Here is a 17171-nt window from a genome sequence, read left to right on the forward strand (position 1 = left end):
TGCTGTCATTTGGCTTGTGCAAACTGTCAGGATGAGTAACCAAGGAACTATCTTTTTTTAAAAAGACACAGACATAGGCATCATGTCTTAGGCACTGGTAGCTGGGCAGTGGCATAAACTGGCTTACCACACTGGCAGGCAGCAACTGCAGAAAGACAATCCAGTTTGGACCGCCTCACGCAAATGGAGGCTCAGAAGCTCAGCAACCAGTGGGCAAAATAGCACCTATACTTAGTCTATTTTCAGTGGCTCTCAGTCACTGCAGCTTTTTAAACTCAAGAACAGCCAGTTCCTGAGTAACTATAGTACTTTTCCTGAGATCCATTCATTTCAGTCTTTTACCAACAACTGCAGGATTTGAAGTGGAGTGACTAAAGATTCTCCTCTCTAGACAAAAGGACCGAAGAAATGCCAAACTAGGTAACAGAACTGTGCACAGCAAAATCCGTAACCTGCAAGATAAGGCTTCCACTATACCTCCATTAGGAAGGACAGTAATTGATTCCATGAAACCAAAGCCATATGTTTATTATACAGATCTATTGACTGAATGCAGATCTCTGTTAAATTGAAAAACCATAGTGCCCAACACGTTTTTACTTACTCCTAGTTCTAATTAGACTAGCAAATCTAACTCAAAACAAAGACATGTGAACTTGGCCTTTAACCAAAGCCAACATTAATCTGTGTTCAGAGACAAAATGTTTATAAAAGCCCTTAGCACTTTACTAACATTGTCCCTAACAGTAAATGCTTAATAAATGGTATCTTCTACCATTATTCAAGCTATATATACTTCAGCACAAAACAGAGTAGTTACACTTTTGATGATCCCCCTGCTAAAATAATGTAATGCTTTAAAAATTTCTATATAGAGTATATTTTTATACATTGCTTCATTCCATAAAATGTGAATAAGAACAGGACTCTGAAATCCACAAAGAGTCTGAGGAAGAGCTACCAATAAAAGAGCCTTTCAAGATAAGGCTGATCTGAAATGGGAGCCCCGATTCAGTTCAGCCTCCTGATGAAATTCCAGAAGACTCTGGAATTATTGCAGATATGGGCCTGGGGAACATAGTGAGAGTGAGAGCTTGGGAGACCCACTCAAGGCTCTGTTACTTTCCTCATTTGTAAATGAAAGGGCTGAAGTCCATGACTCCTTCATGGTGTTTTGCTGTAGGGCTGGTTATCCTGTGCCTCATCACAGGACAGGAAGGAGTGATGCAGAATTAATCAACTGTCATGGGCCCCTTTTGCTTTTACTCAGAATTACAACACCGAAGAAAGAGAAGGAAATAACAGAACCGTATTTCTCATCTGTAGGCTGATCTTTATTTGTACTAATGGCCCATTTATTCTCTTTTCTCTATGTTACCAAGAAATGAAAGTCCAAATTCAGTATTTTTCCTTTTTTCCTTCTATATTTATGTTCAGTCTGGCACCCTCAGAAATATAATAGACAAAAAGCAAGTAGAATAAAGTGATACACAGTGAATAAGTAAAGGCCAAGACACAAGATTATTTTTTATTTTTTAAGTTTATTTTGTGAGAGACAGAGAGCGTGAGCTGGGGAGGGGCAGAGAGAGAGAGAAGCAGAGAGACAGAGAATCCCAAGCAGGCCCTGTGCTGTCAGCCCGACAAGGGGCTCAAACTCATGAACGGTGAGACCATGACCTGAGCCGAAACCAAGAGTCATCGCTTAACAGACTGAGCCACGCAGGCAACCCCAATATTTTTTAAAGAAAACGAGTTTTCTGAACATTACCTACCAAGACCAAAAAACTTGATTATTTGTTTTTAACTCATAATGATAAGTTTTTTAAAAAGACTGATATCGAAGATTTCATACGTGTTATCCCATATAAATCCTCCCAACGAGAATCCCCAGTTATAGTCATTTTTGTGAAACAAATGTTTATGTCACCCATTCTGTCACCCTATTAACTCAAATTCTTAAGTCTTATTTTTACAGATGGTTGTGGAAGGATACATGTATTTTTAAACTGTGCTTATTTAATAACTGGCTTCAAAATTAAAAAAAAAAATGGAAAAGATGGTTTTGTCACCATCTATCCAATGATGATGGAGAACTTCCCAAAGGGACCCAAATTCACTCTTTCTTGCTAAGATGAGGCTGCTCCTGATAATCAAATTCTTTACTCCTCTGAGGGTAAAACAGTGCTATGGTTTGGCTTGGCTCGGTTACTGGGAGACCTCCCAATGGCTAAATAGATCAGTTTATATTTGCCTTTAAGAATATAGAAATTGGGGGGGCGCCTGGGTGGCTCAGTCGGTTGAGCGTCCGACTTCAGCTCAGGTCACGATCTCGCGGTCTGTGAGTTCGAGCCCCGCGTTGGGCTCTGGGCTGATGGCTCAGAGCCTGGAGCCTGCTTCCGATTCTGTGTCTCCCTCTCTCTCTGCCCCTGCCCCGTTCATGCTCTGTCTCAAAAATAAATAAAATGTTAAAAAAAAATTAAAAAAAAAAAAAAAAAAGAATATAGGAATTAGGGTGCCTGGGTGGCTCAGTCGGTTAAGAGTCCGACCTCAGCTCAGGTCATGATCTTGCAGTCTGTGAGTTTGAGCCCTGCGTTCAGGCTCTGTGCTGACAGCTCAGAGCCTGGATCCTGCTTCAGATTCTGTGTGTCCCTCTCTCTCTGCCCCTCCCCTGCTCATGCTCTGTCTCTCTCTGTCTCAAAAATAAACAAAAACATTAAAAAAAATTTTTTTTAAAAGAATATGTAGAAATTATCACAACCATTCTCAGCTCATACAGACTCAAGGACTTGTATCTTCCTATGAGTGGAGCTAGGTCTCCAGAGCTATTAGCTTTTTATTAAGGTTCAGTATTTAAGGATGACATAAAATTAGCACTGGCTCATCTCAGTATTTTTATTAACTCTTAAAATCGTATTTAAACCTACTTAAATAGATGAAAACACTTTCATATTACTTTTCTGTAACAGCTGTATGTTTGCTCTGAACAAATATACTTTGTAAATCATGTATTTCAAAACAATCTCAAGTTTTCACTACACTTCATATTGTCTCATGACTATTTAATAGAATCACTGATATTCTACACTAATAAATGAATCACGTGAAACAGAAATGATACAAACCTACATGTAAGCTAATTTAGATAACAAATATTTACTGAAAACTTAAGAAGTGCTGGGCCTCCTGGAGAACACAAAGATGAAAAAGACACAGTCCTCAGCTTGAAAAAGAATTCAGCAGGGGAGTTAAGCTAATAAATGAAAAAGATAAAGGAGAACATAAGGTTTAAATAAGATTTTAAGATAATAATGGAAGATTTATGACAGGATAGCATATGGTTATCAAATGAATCATTTTGTTGACAGTACTGACTGGGCTTCTCAGAAGAAGGGAAAGCTGGTCAAGGTCCCTGGCCGAGGAGGCCTGCAGATGTGGCCAATACAGGTAGAGTTCACTGAAGAACCAGGTTCCAAGTTTCAGGACTAGAAGCGTTGGCAAAATGGTCTCCCTGATAATCAGCTGCCCAAGTGGCTTAAAAGAACCCCTTTCACCTGGCAGAAACAAGTTTAATAGTCTAGCCCCATCCCCAAACAGGACCTGTTCCATATTAAGGAATTAAGCCCATGCCAGTATAGCTTCCCCAAACCCAATCCTCATTTCCTTCAGTAATCCTGCACTTCTTTGTGTCTATACAACTAGGTCCTCTTGGTAAGTTTGGGTCTCCTCTTATTGGAGGGAGAGAGCACATAAAAATGGTTCATCGATTATCAGTTCTGTGGGGACGTCTTTTTGTTCCCCTTCTCCAAAGTAATTTTTTCCCAGGCAAGGTAGCTAGCCCTCTCTGAGAATATGAATGGAATTCAGGCCACATTTCTTTAAAGCATCTCACATCTGATACTTGCTTCCTGAGTATCTCAGAGTAGCTAAAAGCTCTCGAATGATGGAGAAACCACTGCATCTTTCTATTACCACATCCACATGAGGTTGAAACTGTCTCCAACTGCTGGAAGCAACAGGGGCAGTTTGTAGTGAAAACTGTCTCCACCTACCGTGTCATTTTCTGTAGCACCTGTGAGAAGCTTGTGTGCTTTTCCAGTTAGGCAAGATATTTAAGAAACATCTGTCATTATGTCCTTCCAACCCACATCCCTGGAACATCCTATGAGCAGCTAGATGTTGGCAACACAACGGGCTGCCAACAATTGATGGCCATACCTTCCCAAGCATTTTCTTCCACTTCTGCCACTTTTCTGTCCACTCCTGTCACTAACCAAGGGAATTTCCAATTGGTCAGAGGCTTTTGGACAGCTGGAGGCTTTCAACCATTGAGAACCTTCTCTTAGGTTTCATAAGAGATCTGGCTGCTCACTCCCAAACAAGGCAATTCAGTCCCTGAAGCCACCTCCTGAACTAAAAGATACACAGGATTCTGGGGTGTGGATGGGGATATGGTGTCAGCAATACATTCAGTGTGGTTCTTGGTGCTGCCTGGATGGACCCTCATTGAGACCCAGGCAGCATTTCATGTATGATATGGGGATGTCAAGGTGTTCTGATCCAATGTGTCATTCCACGTGTCCATAGGGCTGATCTAGCCGATCGCACTGGGTCCTTTTTCTCCCTTGCCCAAGGAGTGCTCCTCCCACACCAACACACAACTGATAAGAACGTTCCCAGGTAACTAAGGAGTGTTCTTTGGTAAAGGGGAGAAAGGGTATTTAAGGAACTGAAACACCTGTGCTAGAAACTCAGTATGAGCTCACTCCTCCACAGGAGTGTCCATCTGGCCACGCTGTCAAGTCAGAGTCCCTTCATAGGGAAAGCGTCTCAAACAAGAGTGAGGTGCAGAGTGCCTTTCCCGGGAAGCACACAGTTGGTGTACCCTCTTTAAAGAATAACCCTGATCCCATTAGTAGGATTCCAAGGTAAAGTCCTCAGAGTGCCTACAAGAAGCATGAAAGGAGTTCCTAAACTCACCAGATGAGTTTAATGGAACTCCAATAACAGCTGTCATATTTACCACAGTTATATCCCAGTAAAAGAATGTACCCAGCAACAAGAGACAGAACCTAACATAATTCTCAGCCACGGAATTCTGAAAACTGCATTCTAAGACACACTGACTTCACGTAAGGAAACCAACGGAAAGGTCAGGCAGAATCACAGCATAAGCGAAGGGTATGACAACGGATAATCTATGCCTGCTTTTTGAGACCTGAAGCACGAGCTGAGGAGAGAGAACTGGAGACATGGAAATCTCATCTAAAGCTTCACAGAGTTTAAGTGTTAACACACCAACAATGGATTCATCCTTTTCTCTGAAAACTGAAATGTTTACACTTCCAACAATCAACTGCCAACAAGTTCACGGTATCCTCCTTGCAACAAAAGACTCAAGAGGTGAAAATGATAATATCTACCATATTTTATTTTCTTAGGTCACGTTTTTAAAAGCAATCTTGCCTTTCACTGTGGCACAATCTGCGGGCCACAGCAACTGTGTGTTCAAGGTCACTGTGCACGGTCAAACTGTATCCCCTGCTCTGAGCCAGTGTGAGTGACAGGGCTTTGGTATGAGCACTCTGCTGTAGAATCTGTGAGACAGAACTCTCACACCGCCCCCCCTTTAAGACAGACATAAAATACTTAGTTCTTCTCATGTATTTCATAAAACCATAAGCTTAGTATTTGCAAACTGAGACCTTTTCCAGTTGTAAAAACGAAAGAAAAATATGAAAGTAAATGAGTTTTTAAATTGTCCCCCTAATTATTAGAATAAATGGTCTACATTCTCCCCTCATTGTTCACAATGCCCAAGAATGGTGAGCTCATTGCTGGAGTCCACTTTAACTGTAAATGTTTAATAAGAGTTCAACCCTGTGAAACTCCTCTGCTTCTTGCCACAGGGGGCAGGAACTAAGAAGAGGAGCTGAGAGGTAGAGCATTTCATGTTTTTAGATCCCAGGTGAATGGAAAAATCCCCCGGCTAAAAGCAGCACACCTGTCTATGTGACATTTCTAGCTCATAAATACCAAATGAAGAGGCATTTGAGCGAAGTAAAAAAATACACTGATGTGTATGCCACTAATGTGGAAGAATGACAATATTCAAGTTAAACAGAATAGTTATGTCAACCGGAAGCTATAAATAAATCAGTTTACCCAATACATTCCCAGTTGTGATGACCTATCTTACGCTGAGCTCACTGCCAAGTACTGCTCACTGGTAGGGCTCGGTGAGATGCGAAGTCCTTTCACTTCTGCCACAAACCTTACCTGCGAGCAGGTGGACGGAGCTGAAGCTCTTCTCCAGTTTACCCAGAAGTACAGTGAGAAAACAGTCTGAAGACAGAGAGGCAACATCTTGGGAGCTTTGATCATAAACCACAACCTTCTGACTGCAATCAATATCAACCTGCAATGCAAACGTGAGGCTGTTAGGAAGGCAGCTCCCACAATCCTCTGGTGCTGAAGCAGATAACTGTCTCCCGCTTTCAATTAATAATCTGAATAAAAATGAGACGCAGTCAATTTTCTGGATAAACCTAGCATACAAATGGTAAGATACTTGTAAAAATCAACTTTTAAAAGGCAAAATTGATGTTAGGTGTGCTCCAAATGCCTTGGTTTAAAATCCTTAACACTGTAAAAGGCTAAAACTCATAAAACAGTATGTAAAATAAACATTAACAACCCTTGAACTAAAGAAACATTTAAAAATGTTTCTACAAAAGAAATAAATCAGTTGCTTAGTAAAATTAAAACATGAACTCATTTTCATTCCTGAAGAAAAGAAACAGCTTTACCTACCATGAGGACGACATTTTGGTATCCCAGAAATACCTTCCTCGAAGATAACATCCCTAAATCTTGAACAATGGTGCCTTCCCTTCCCACAAATAAACAGCGCTTCTAATATAATTAGTTTCCACTTTATTCCCGAGCATTCTTACAGAATGAGCTCCTTTCAGTAAATTTGTAGATAATACAAAATAATGTATTAATTTAGTAACTTCTGATACACATAAATTTTGTGTATTAAGTTACTAATAATATTGTGTATTAACTATAACTATTTATTAGTATTTAATTTTTTTTAAAGTTTAGCAAACCATTAATAGGAAAACACAGCATTTGACCAAATTAAAATAAGTTACCCTTTCTGTATAGTTTAGAAATATTCTGAAATGTGACAGCGTGGTTAGTAAATTACTTGGAGGTATCCCTTAGGTACCAAAGTTTAAAAAGCAACCAAAACTCGCTCAAATTACTTTTTCCCCTAAAAATGAGACTTCGTTTTACAATTATTCCTCATTCAGGGTGTCTATTTTAAAAAAGGAAAAAAGCAAACATTTACCTTATGTTTTGCTGAATGCTGGATGAGCTCTGTAATTAACACTTTGTCCTGTTGCAACCTTCGCTTCATAAGCTTGGAGCAGTTGATATTAATGGCTTCCAAAATGTGGGATGTATTGTATTCCACAAATGGCCGGCTATCAATTAGCAGCACTTTTTCCGTTCCACTTTCCAGCAGAGCCACCAACCTCTCAGTAACAATTTGAGTTCCAATCATCTCATGGGCCATGACAACAATAAGTCTTCTTTTCCCACCTCCTTCTTTAATTTGCCACGATGATGTAATGGTGGTGTGCTCAAAGGCTCAGCCACTCCATTGTACTAAAAATGTATGAGGTCAGGCTGGTGGTGACTGGCAAAAGGAGAGTTAAACCCATTTTCAGCAAGAGCCCTCCAAGTGAATGTCCCTTTCTCTTTCCCCGTTGATGTGCTCTTGCAAAGGACTCCTTCCACAAAGCAGCCCCTCACATTTGATTCATAAAGAGATGACTGGAATAACCATTCCACAACAAAAGATGCTTTGGGGCAGCCAGCGCATTACATCATTCTTTACCTTTGCTCCTCGCTCCAACAGCTTTACGCTGGACTGAAAATCCTACACGAAGACAGAGACAGAAAACAAAACATGGGGTCAAAAAAAAGAAAGAGCATCAGATTAGAGAGAGCGTATGATTCATAATATTTACTCCATTAATCTAATTCCATACTTGATGCACTATTTCATTTGAACAAACAAAAAGGACAAACAGGAATGGCTCCGGAAAATCCCACTGATGGTAATTCACTTTTACATCAAAATATAAAAACCCAAAGAAGATAAAAGAAGACACAGTCATGAATTATAATGACCCGAGGCCCAGAACTACACGCCTGTAGCATGAGATTGAAAGAGCTATAAAAAGATGCTTGAAGTAGTATTTTTTCCAAATGGGTTTTATTTGCTTATTTCCTGAAAAGAGCACAAAGAACAGCCTACGACCAGGTGAGCAAGCCCATACTATCAGGACAGTCTTTTCTGAAGGCTTGAGAACCTCTGTGACGGTAGGAGTGTGTGTACACATGTGAACGTGCGCACGCACACACACACACACACACACACACACACACACACACACACACCAGGGCACAACAGCAGCCCCTTTGAATTGCCCTGGGAAAACCTTTCATAAATTTCAGCTGCCTTTTAAGGAAAAGAAGGGACAAGAATGGCTGATATTCTTGTCATACCAACTGCTGAGCTAATTGCTGGGGGACTGTGATGTACCCAGCTCCAACTGAGATAGTCCCACAGCTATTTTGGCCCTGGTTGCTCCATCCCTCAGTTCTCTGATCCTTCACAGACTTACCCCTCATCTTCTGGTGGCTCATTCTTAAGAGAATCACTGACTCCCAGCCTTAGAAAATCTCACATCCCAACCTGGGACTCTAGGTCAGCAACCATACAGCAGACATACAGAACCCTGACTACTAGAACCAGGGCATCCCTATTCTTGCCAAACTCCTATAATCGACCACTTCCTTTATATTTACGTATACATACGTATATACATATATATATGTATACATATATATATGTAACACATACATATATATGTATATATATAATTTTATTTGTATTTGAGAGAGAGAACACAAGCACGGAAGAGCGCAGAGGGGGAGAGAGAGAATCTTAAGCAGGCTCCACGCTCAGCACAGAGTCTGACGCAGGGCTTCATCCCCTGACCCTGAGATGACAACCTGAGCCAAAATCAAGATTTGGACGTTCAACCGACCGAGCCACCCAAGTGCCCTAATTGGCCACTTCCTAACTGATACTAGTTGGGACTTTTGTGCCCACAGCTTGGCCCTGACCAATATTCTCAGACTCCTAGCTCCCTGGTCCATCTCTGCTCACTGGAAATCCTCTACACTACATAACACCAGATATCCACTGCTGGCGTTCACCTTCTGCAGGGTAAACTATTTGATGGCAAAGGCTTTGTATTACATGTCCTGCCTCCATAGTGCTTTGTACATAAGATACTCAATTCACACTGTTATAAGAAAGTAAAATCCTCCACAAATGATTTAAGACACTGAATAAGTATTTGATTAACTGAGTTCTGATCAGGATGGTAAAACCCTCAAACATCACTGGGTCCTATTCCTAATTTCAGACTTACAGATTAGAAACTGAAGCATGGAGAATACAAAGAGAAGCGGCCATGCCATTTACTTGTTACTTAACTTTGGAAAATTATATAACTTCTCTGAACCAGTTTCCTCATCTATGAAATGTAGATGTAACATAGGCCTTATCTCTTCACAAAGTCTGTTTGGAGGATAAAATTATCAAAGTTATTTACAGTAAGTAAACATGCAATTACCCAGGCACCTGGGTGGCTCAGCTGGTTGAGCATAGAACTCTTGAATTCAGCTCAGGTCATGATCCCAAGGTCGTGGGCTCAAGCCCCATGCTGGGCTCTGGGTTGAGTGTGGAGTCTGCTTGGGATTCTCCTTCTCTCTCTCCCCCTCTCCCCTGCTTACACTCTAAGAAATTAAAAAAAAAAAAAAAAAAAAAAGCAACTACTCATCATAAAGAGAAAGGAGGAAAAATACCTTAAAGATGCCAATGGTGGACAGAGCTGCCTTGCACCTGGAATCTCAAAGATGTCATTTAACCGATAAACACAGAAGCAACTCCACCCTCCTATATGGCTGAGCTTCAACCAAGCTGCACTCTTTCCCTCAGAGCCAGACACACAGGGGGTTAGAAGGCTCCTGAGAAACCATTTCTGCCCCCGCACCTTACAAATCAGCTCCATACAGAATACATTATTCGTCCATCTTTTGTCTTATTTTAATGTATTTATTTTTAGTATAGCTTACTGGCAATGAGGTATAAAAATCATCCTATCTTCAACTGAAGAAACCAGAGCAGAGAATCTGTCCCAGTCAATCAATGAATGTACTTTGGCAAAGCCCCTGCCAAGGATACAGCATTGAATCAAATCCTAACTACTGGGTGACATAGTTCACAGCAGTGTAAGGTCCTGTACTCGGATTATCTGATTCCCAAACCAGGGCTCCTACTACTGGGTTACGCTGTTTTCCCTAAGCACCTGCTCCCATAATGAAACTGGACTGAGAAAGAACGGCTCGACTTGTCCACGGAGGTGCCCGGGTGGCACAGAAAGTGGAAATCTGAGAACAAGAGCAAGTTGATTCCAACCATGGCAATGACTATCCAAGTCTGATTGGCTCCTCTCAATGATAAAATCCGGATGGAACAAAGCAGTTATCTGGGTTAGCAGATCAAGGGACAAAGGGAGGGAGAAGACAGCAAACATGCAAAAGTTGAATGAGAAAGTTCTCATCTTTGCTTCCCTTCAGCCTAATCTCCTGAGCCCAAATCACTGAAACCAAAGATCGACTACAGCAAACAGTAGGGCACATCCTTACCTAGAGAACCAGAATAGGAGTTCCAGAAGCAGAAAGACCCTTTCCCTGACCAAGAAAAGGTCTGGGCCAAGTGACCCTAATATGAGGATGTAATTGAAGCAAAGCACTGAATGTGAAATGAGGATGAAGTCACATCCTTTCATGTTGTACTCAGGCCAGCTGTAGCTCTCCTGTCACACCTTTATGCCCAAGGTCTGATTTTCTGTAGTTCCAAACAGATTTATGTGAGAGGCAGAGCCCTACCGAGGGGGCATGGGAGGTGGGGGAACAATTGCCTTAAACCTTGTTTATTTACAGTGAGAGAATTTTGGCCAGGCCCTTGTCCTAGGCTTCAACCCTAATTTAGAAATTTCTGGGCATTCACTGTTCATTCTGAAGATGTCAGTACCTTGAGATTGGGAACATATCTGTTACAGTTTTGTTTTTGAAACCTTCTGCATCAGGTAGGATTTAAAAGATGACAAGAGAATATTTTATTGTTGGCAAAACCACAAGCTAATCTTACCCAAAATTTCTACAAGAAGTTAAAAGGAATAAACATTCTTAGAATTGAACTGTAAGGGCCCACGTGCATATAACAAAACCCAGGACAGGCCAGCTTTGCTATTTGTTGATTTATTTAAACGTTTAATTTTTAAAGTTTTAACTATTTTCTTTCCATTTTTAATAGGTAACATATTCACAAGGTTCAAAAAAAGGTATAAAATGTATACATACTATGAATATGTACAGTTTATTTTATGTTTGTTACACTTCAACAAAACTACTAAAAATTGCCATGATACTGAAACCCCAACAAATACATGAAAAACATAAATACACTGAAAATCCTTCTCCTACCCTTGTCCATCTGCCCAGATCTCCCCCCTGCCCTCTACTGGAAACCATGGTCAATAGTTTCTTCTGATTTCTTCCAAAGATTTTTTTTTTTTTAATGAATACAGAATAAGACACAAATATATATTCCTTCCCTTTGTTCAACCGGTTACGCAGTATATACACTTATTATGCACCCTGCTTTTTTCCTTCACTTAAATTAAACACGATTTTATTTTTTTCTCATATTTAATTAGAATGTGATATAATCTATGTATCTTCCATACGTGAACTTTTGGAAATCGTGCACAGAGAGGGGCGCCTGGGTGGCTCGGTCAGTTGAACATCCAACTTTGGCTCAGGTCATGATCTCACAGTCCATGGGTGCAAGCCCCTTGTCGGGCTCTGTGCTGACAGCTCAGAGCCTGGAGCCTGTTTCAGATTCTGTGTCTCCTTCTCTCTCTGTCCCTCCCCCACTTCACTGTCTCTGTGTCACAAAAAATGAATAAACATTAACAAAAAAAATTTTAATAAAAAAAATGTTTTAAAACACAGAAATACTTCACCTTAAAAGACAACTCCCCCTTTTCCCCAACATCACACCTATTCAATCAGGGGTTTTACCTGAGGACCCAAAAGCTGAAGGGTAATTCTTAATAGCGTGCTTGAAAGGTCAGCAAACTGTTTTATGGCATCCCAATCAGACAGTATCCTCTACAACTACTCCGACTTAAGAGAAATTTAAAATGTGATGTGCACATTCATGAAGTACAGGCTCATCTCTTAAAGGACACCTTGTTGTGACTCTGGCTATTCTCACCCAAAGACAGGATGGCACCATAAGTTCCTGGGAAAGGGGACACCTATCTGGTGGTCATGGGACCGTGGAAGGTCAAGAAGCCACCAGTGTAAAGCCCTCTGAAAAATGCTAAGGGACCTGGGGTGGCAGCACTGGCCCTGAGCAGTGTCTCTGCTGAGGATCCTCGTCGCACTGACCCAGACAAAGGTGTTCCGGGCCCTCTAGCTGTGCTGCCCTCTTGGCTGCCTGGGGACTGTGGTGAGGAGCCCTGGCCTACCTCCAACACTCAGGAGAAGGGGCAGGCAGCTGGAGCAGTGGGAAGACTCTTCTGAGGAGACTGATGGGGTGCCCCAGTCTACCGCCAAGGAAATCTGGGTGGCATCAGGCTCTTCAGAAGGCAATGAAAGAATACTTTTCTATACATACAATAAAGTTTTCTATTTCTCCAAAAAGGAATAAACCAGTATTTATCATACCAAAGACCAGTAACCTTAACCAGAGCCACCAAACAAATATTTGCAAAGTATCCCACTTTCAGAAATCAAGGGGTTTTGGTTTTGTTTTTTAATTTTTTTAACATTTATTTATTTTTGAGACAGGGAGAGACAGAGCATGAATGGGGGAGGGTCAGAGAGAGGGAGACACAGAATCTGAAACAGGCTCCAGGCTCTGAGCTGTTAGCACAGAGCCCGACGTGGGGCTCGAACTCACGGACCGCGAGATCATGACCTGAGCCAAGTCGGCCGCTTAACTGACTGAGCCACCCAGGTGCCCCCAGAAATCAAGGTTTTAAAAAACTTTATTTATTAAGGGAAAGAGGCTGAGGCAACATTTTAGTATAAAAAAATGACTATATAGATCAGGGAACAAAATGGGCAAATTCCCTTAAAAAATACCACTTTTGCTTTATTTTGCATTTTACCCATTTTGGCAAATATTTTACAATACTTAATATGAACAGAAGTTGTAGAAGAACCTTCCCCTGTTAATATTCATACTTTAAAGTTTTTGTGTAATTTATTTTATGTTTTAGATTCTATTTAGTTACCTATGGAAATTTATCTATGATTTTATCATGGAAATTGGTGCAGTTTTATTTACTGTAATTCACTCTACTCTGCAAGAGTATCAATGAAATGAAGTACACTACTGCTGAATTAGTTATGTCAGAGAACCAAAAGCCTGTTTTAAATTTTTTTTCAATGTTTGTTTATTTTTGAGAGAGACAGAGCATGAGTGGGGGAGGGGAAGAGAGAGGGAGACACAGAATCCGAAGCAGGCTCCAGGCTCTGAGCTGTCAGCACAGAGCCCGACGCGGGGCTCAAACCCACGAACCGTGAGATCATGACCTGAGCCGAAGTCGGACGCTTAACTGACTGAGCCACCCAGGCGCCCCAAGCCTAACAGTGTTTTAATGATAAGGTGAACAAGTGAGAGTCTGTTTTAATTAAAAGAACAATGTACCGCCCGACTAAACAAAAACCAGTATTTGCCACTAGAGTAATTAGCTAAAAGGAAAATTTTTTCTTTTGATTTTCTTCACCACTTGCACATAACCTTCAACATAGTGCCCAAACAAAAAAATTTTTTTAAGTTTAAGGTAGTTTTTAAATGATTCCATTAAGCATCTCCCTCCTGTTCTTAGAGGAGGTGTTCCTCTTTTCAACTTCCCAGCAATATCCTGGCTTCCAGGTCGGTCACAGCGACACTTGGTCTATCCCACCAGAAAAAAAGGGGAGAACCTTTTCTACACACAATTTCCCCCTTCTGCCTGCCCATGGCTTACTTTCTGTCAACAGCAACAGCTCCACTGTCACCAAGCACAGCTGCCTTAAGGGCCACATCAAGGCCTACAGCCAGCAGGTAAGGGAGAGGGCTCCAAGAACATGCCCACATGTCTGAAAGGTAGGACCTATGAAGACACAGAGGCCACCCCTCAGAAAGGCACATCTCCATTTGAAAGACTTCCTTTTACAAAGAAATTCTCAGCAGAGAAAGGATATTCTATGGGTTTGGGGTGCCTGAACTGCCTGTTCAGTGAGGAGAGTGACTGGGCTTTATTTGGCTGGGCTTGAGCTCAAGTTCAAATTCTCAGAGAATTTATGGAAAGGATACAATCAGGTGAGAAGTTTGCTTTTATTAAACTACAAGCTGGTCTTAAATTTTTTTTTCCCTCCAATAAAACTGAGGAAATAGGCAACAAGATACACTAAACAGCCTTTGGCAGAGCCTTAAACATGGACTTTCAGTAACAGGAAAACTGAACAAATCAAAAGGGAAAAAAGCAGGTTATGAAGTTTGGAAACAAGCAAGAACAGCTTAGACTTTGACCATCTATACTGATTAAAGCAACTTTGACTCATATGCTGTGGGCAAACCCTAACAGAAATTCTGAGGCCCAATATTTGGTAAAATATATTAAAAAACAAATACAAAACAAAACAAAAAAAACCAAAAAACCACCCTCACCAAAGCCATGACAACTATATAAGCTTAAGGTACTTTCAGTCACCTTATTAATGTCTTGACCATATTTTCTTACCCCAAAATAGAGGACACATTCTGACAAGTGGGGGCAATAACGGGACAGACTGCTTGAAGCTTGAAGCACAAGTGTCTAGACAGTACTGGACGTAGAGACAGCACTTGTTAGCACCATAAAACCAGCATCTCTCACCAACTTACAGCACCACTGAAAGAACCCACTCCTATCAGAGGCTTAGGTTGTTTATATATACGTCAAGGACCCACAGATAAAGGCTGGAAGAACAGCCATCCTTCAAAGACTAAATACAATGTCTTTTCTTCAGACACAGGTCAGCCCAGGTAGAGTCCAGATCTGAGAGAAGACTTCACCCAGTTTCTGATCAGGAAGAGCACTGCACTCTGGGTACTGGCTCAGCTGGAGCCTCTGTCCTTCCTCAGCACTGCTTCCTGTTTGTGCTCACCTGTCTGTCTCACTAGCTTCCCATTCCCTGATCCTTTGGAGCTCTCCTCCACCTCCCCTCCTTCCACCACCTCCCCTCCTTCCACCACACCGTGTACCTATTCCAGACACACTCCTTGTACCCACGGCTCCCTCTAACATATAATGCTTTCTCCAGGCACCTTGCCTAAAACCTAAGGACTCTACCCTCCCTCTGCCCCAAAGAGGCGCCTGGATATGAGGTGGTCTTGAGGGAATGGGAATAGAAGGATCCTTACATGAAGTCTCTGGGCGAAAGAAAATGTGGTCAGTGGTTGGTTTAATCTGAGACTCAAGGAAAAAATGTGTTGGAAAGGTTATTTGCAATAAAGGTGGACTGGAGGCAGGAGTGGAAAGAGTCAGATCAAACCAAACAGAGGTCAGTTAAGGACACTAATGTGTACATCTTGGTTTTCTTGAGCACCTGTCAGGCCTACTGTAACTCATTCAGTCATGTGACAAACAGTTGTTGGGCACCTAGTAAGTGCTAGGCACTGGTGGAGAAATGCAGCAAAAATGTGCTGGGTGAAAACTCCTGTTCTGCTAGAGCTTCTAATGCAATGCCACAGACAGTAACAAACAGCAACAACACAAGCGCTATGGAGAAAAAACAAACCAGGGGAGGAAGGAGAGTTCAGTTGGGTAGTTGCAATTTTAAACAGAGTAGTCAGAAAAGGTCTTACTCTGATGGTTAAGTACAAGCCATGAGGAGGTGAGAGAGCTAGGTGGATCCTGGGAAGGCTGGAGCTCTCTCTGTCAAAGACTGGAGGCCAATCAATACAGTGCTGGCCAAGGTAACGCTGAACTGGGCAAGTGCTAGTTAATCATGCGGTAGGTGCTCCGTCCTTCTTCAGTAAAATGGTTAGGTCTATTAGGAATGAAGTATTTCCAGCCACTCGAACACTTTACTGTGAAATACACACACACACACACACACACACACACACACACACACACACACACACACACACAAGTTCAGTAGTTTCTTACTAAAACTACAAAGGGAGAAGCGTTCCTTGGCAAAAGAATAAAAAGTGCTGTATGAAATGAAAAAAATTGTAACAAGAAAGATTACTACTAATATCAATATAATTCTTCCAACTCCACAAATGTACCTAATAATGAAATCTTGATTTTACAGCACAGAATGTAGCAAAAGATCAAAGACATGTTAAACAAGATGTGTGCTTGAATACATCTAAACAGCAAGGAAGCAGTTTAACGGATCTTTAAATTAAAAAAAAATTTAAATGCTTTCATGGAGCTCTCCTTGCTAAAAAGTGTATCAAATACTTAACCACAAGGACTCTGTCAGTTAGGTTACTGTGTTCAAGGGGTTGGTAAGACTAATGTAAGCTTATCATCTTTATCCGTGCACCATCTTTAGTCCACTTCACCCCCAAAACAACAAAATGCCACTACATGAAAGATAAGGTGTACTTTCCTGACAAAGAGTGAAATTACTAATGACATTACAACCAGGGTAAACATCTGGACAATGTGGAATACAGTCTGGTAAAGAGAGGATATAATTTCATTTTTCCAAAGAAGATCAGAAGGCTCCGGGAACAAGCAATGGAAAACAATTGGGAATCATCAACACCAAACCTTCCACCACTTCTAATTAAGCCCAAGTTTATCACAGTATATTTTGGAGTTTTATCTACTTTAAGTCTTTTGATATTCAAATAAGTAAAACCACAAAGCCAAACTATTCTCCTGAAGATACTTTCAAAATGGCTTACACGGATCTTTTCAAAGTGACAAATGAGAAACTGCTTCACCTTTCAGTTA

The 17171-nt window shown here is 41.2% G+C and overlaps 1 protein-coding gene across 11 annotated transcripts in view; it reads right to left on the bottom strand.

Annotated features, from left to right (window-relative positions):
• Positions 1-17171, bottom strand: part of DUSP16 (dual specificity phosphatase 16) — an 89258-nt gene that overhangs the window by 36417 nt on the left and 35670 nt on the right. For 6 of the 11 annotated variants that reach the window (XM_042945833.1, XM_042945828.1, XM_042945832.1 and 3 more), the window contains 3 exons: positions 7910-7951; positions 7358-7708; positions 6277-6415 (listed from right to left, as the gene is read on the bottom strand). In XM_042945833.1, the coding sequence (XP_042801767.1) occupies positions 6277-6415; positions 7358-7585 (367 nt within the window). In that variant the 5' untranslated portion in view covers positions 7586-7708; positions 7910-7951. Of the gene's footprint in view, positions 1-6276; positions 6416-7357; positions 7952-8063; positions 8895-17171 lie in introns of those variants that run through there. The other 5 variants (XM_042945825.1, XM_042945826.1, XM_042945827.1 and 2 more) reach the window with 2 other exon arrangements.

The sequence above is a fragment of the Panthera leo genome, chromosome B4, assembly GCF_018350215.1.
Source record: "Panthera leo isolate Ple1 chromosome B4, P.leo_Ple1_pat1.1, whole genome shotgun sequence".
NCBI lineage: Eukaryota > Metazoa > Chordata > Mammalia > Carnivora > Felidae > Panthera > Panthera leo.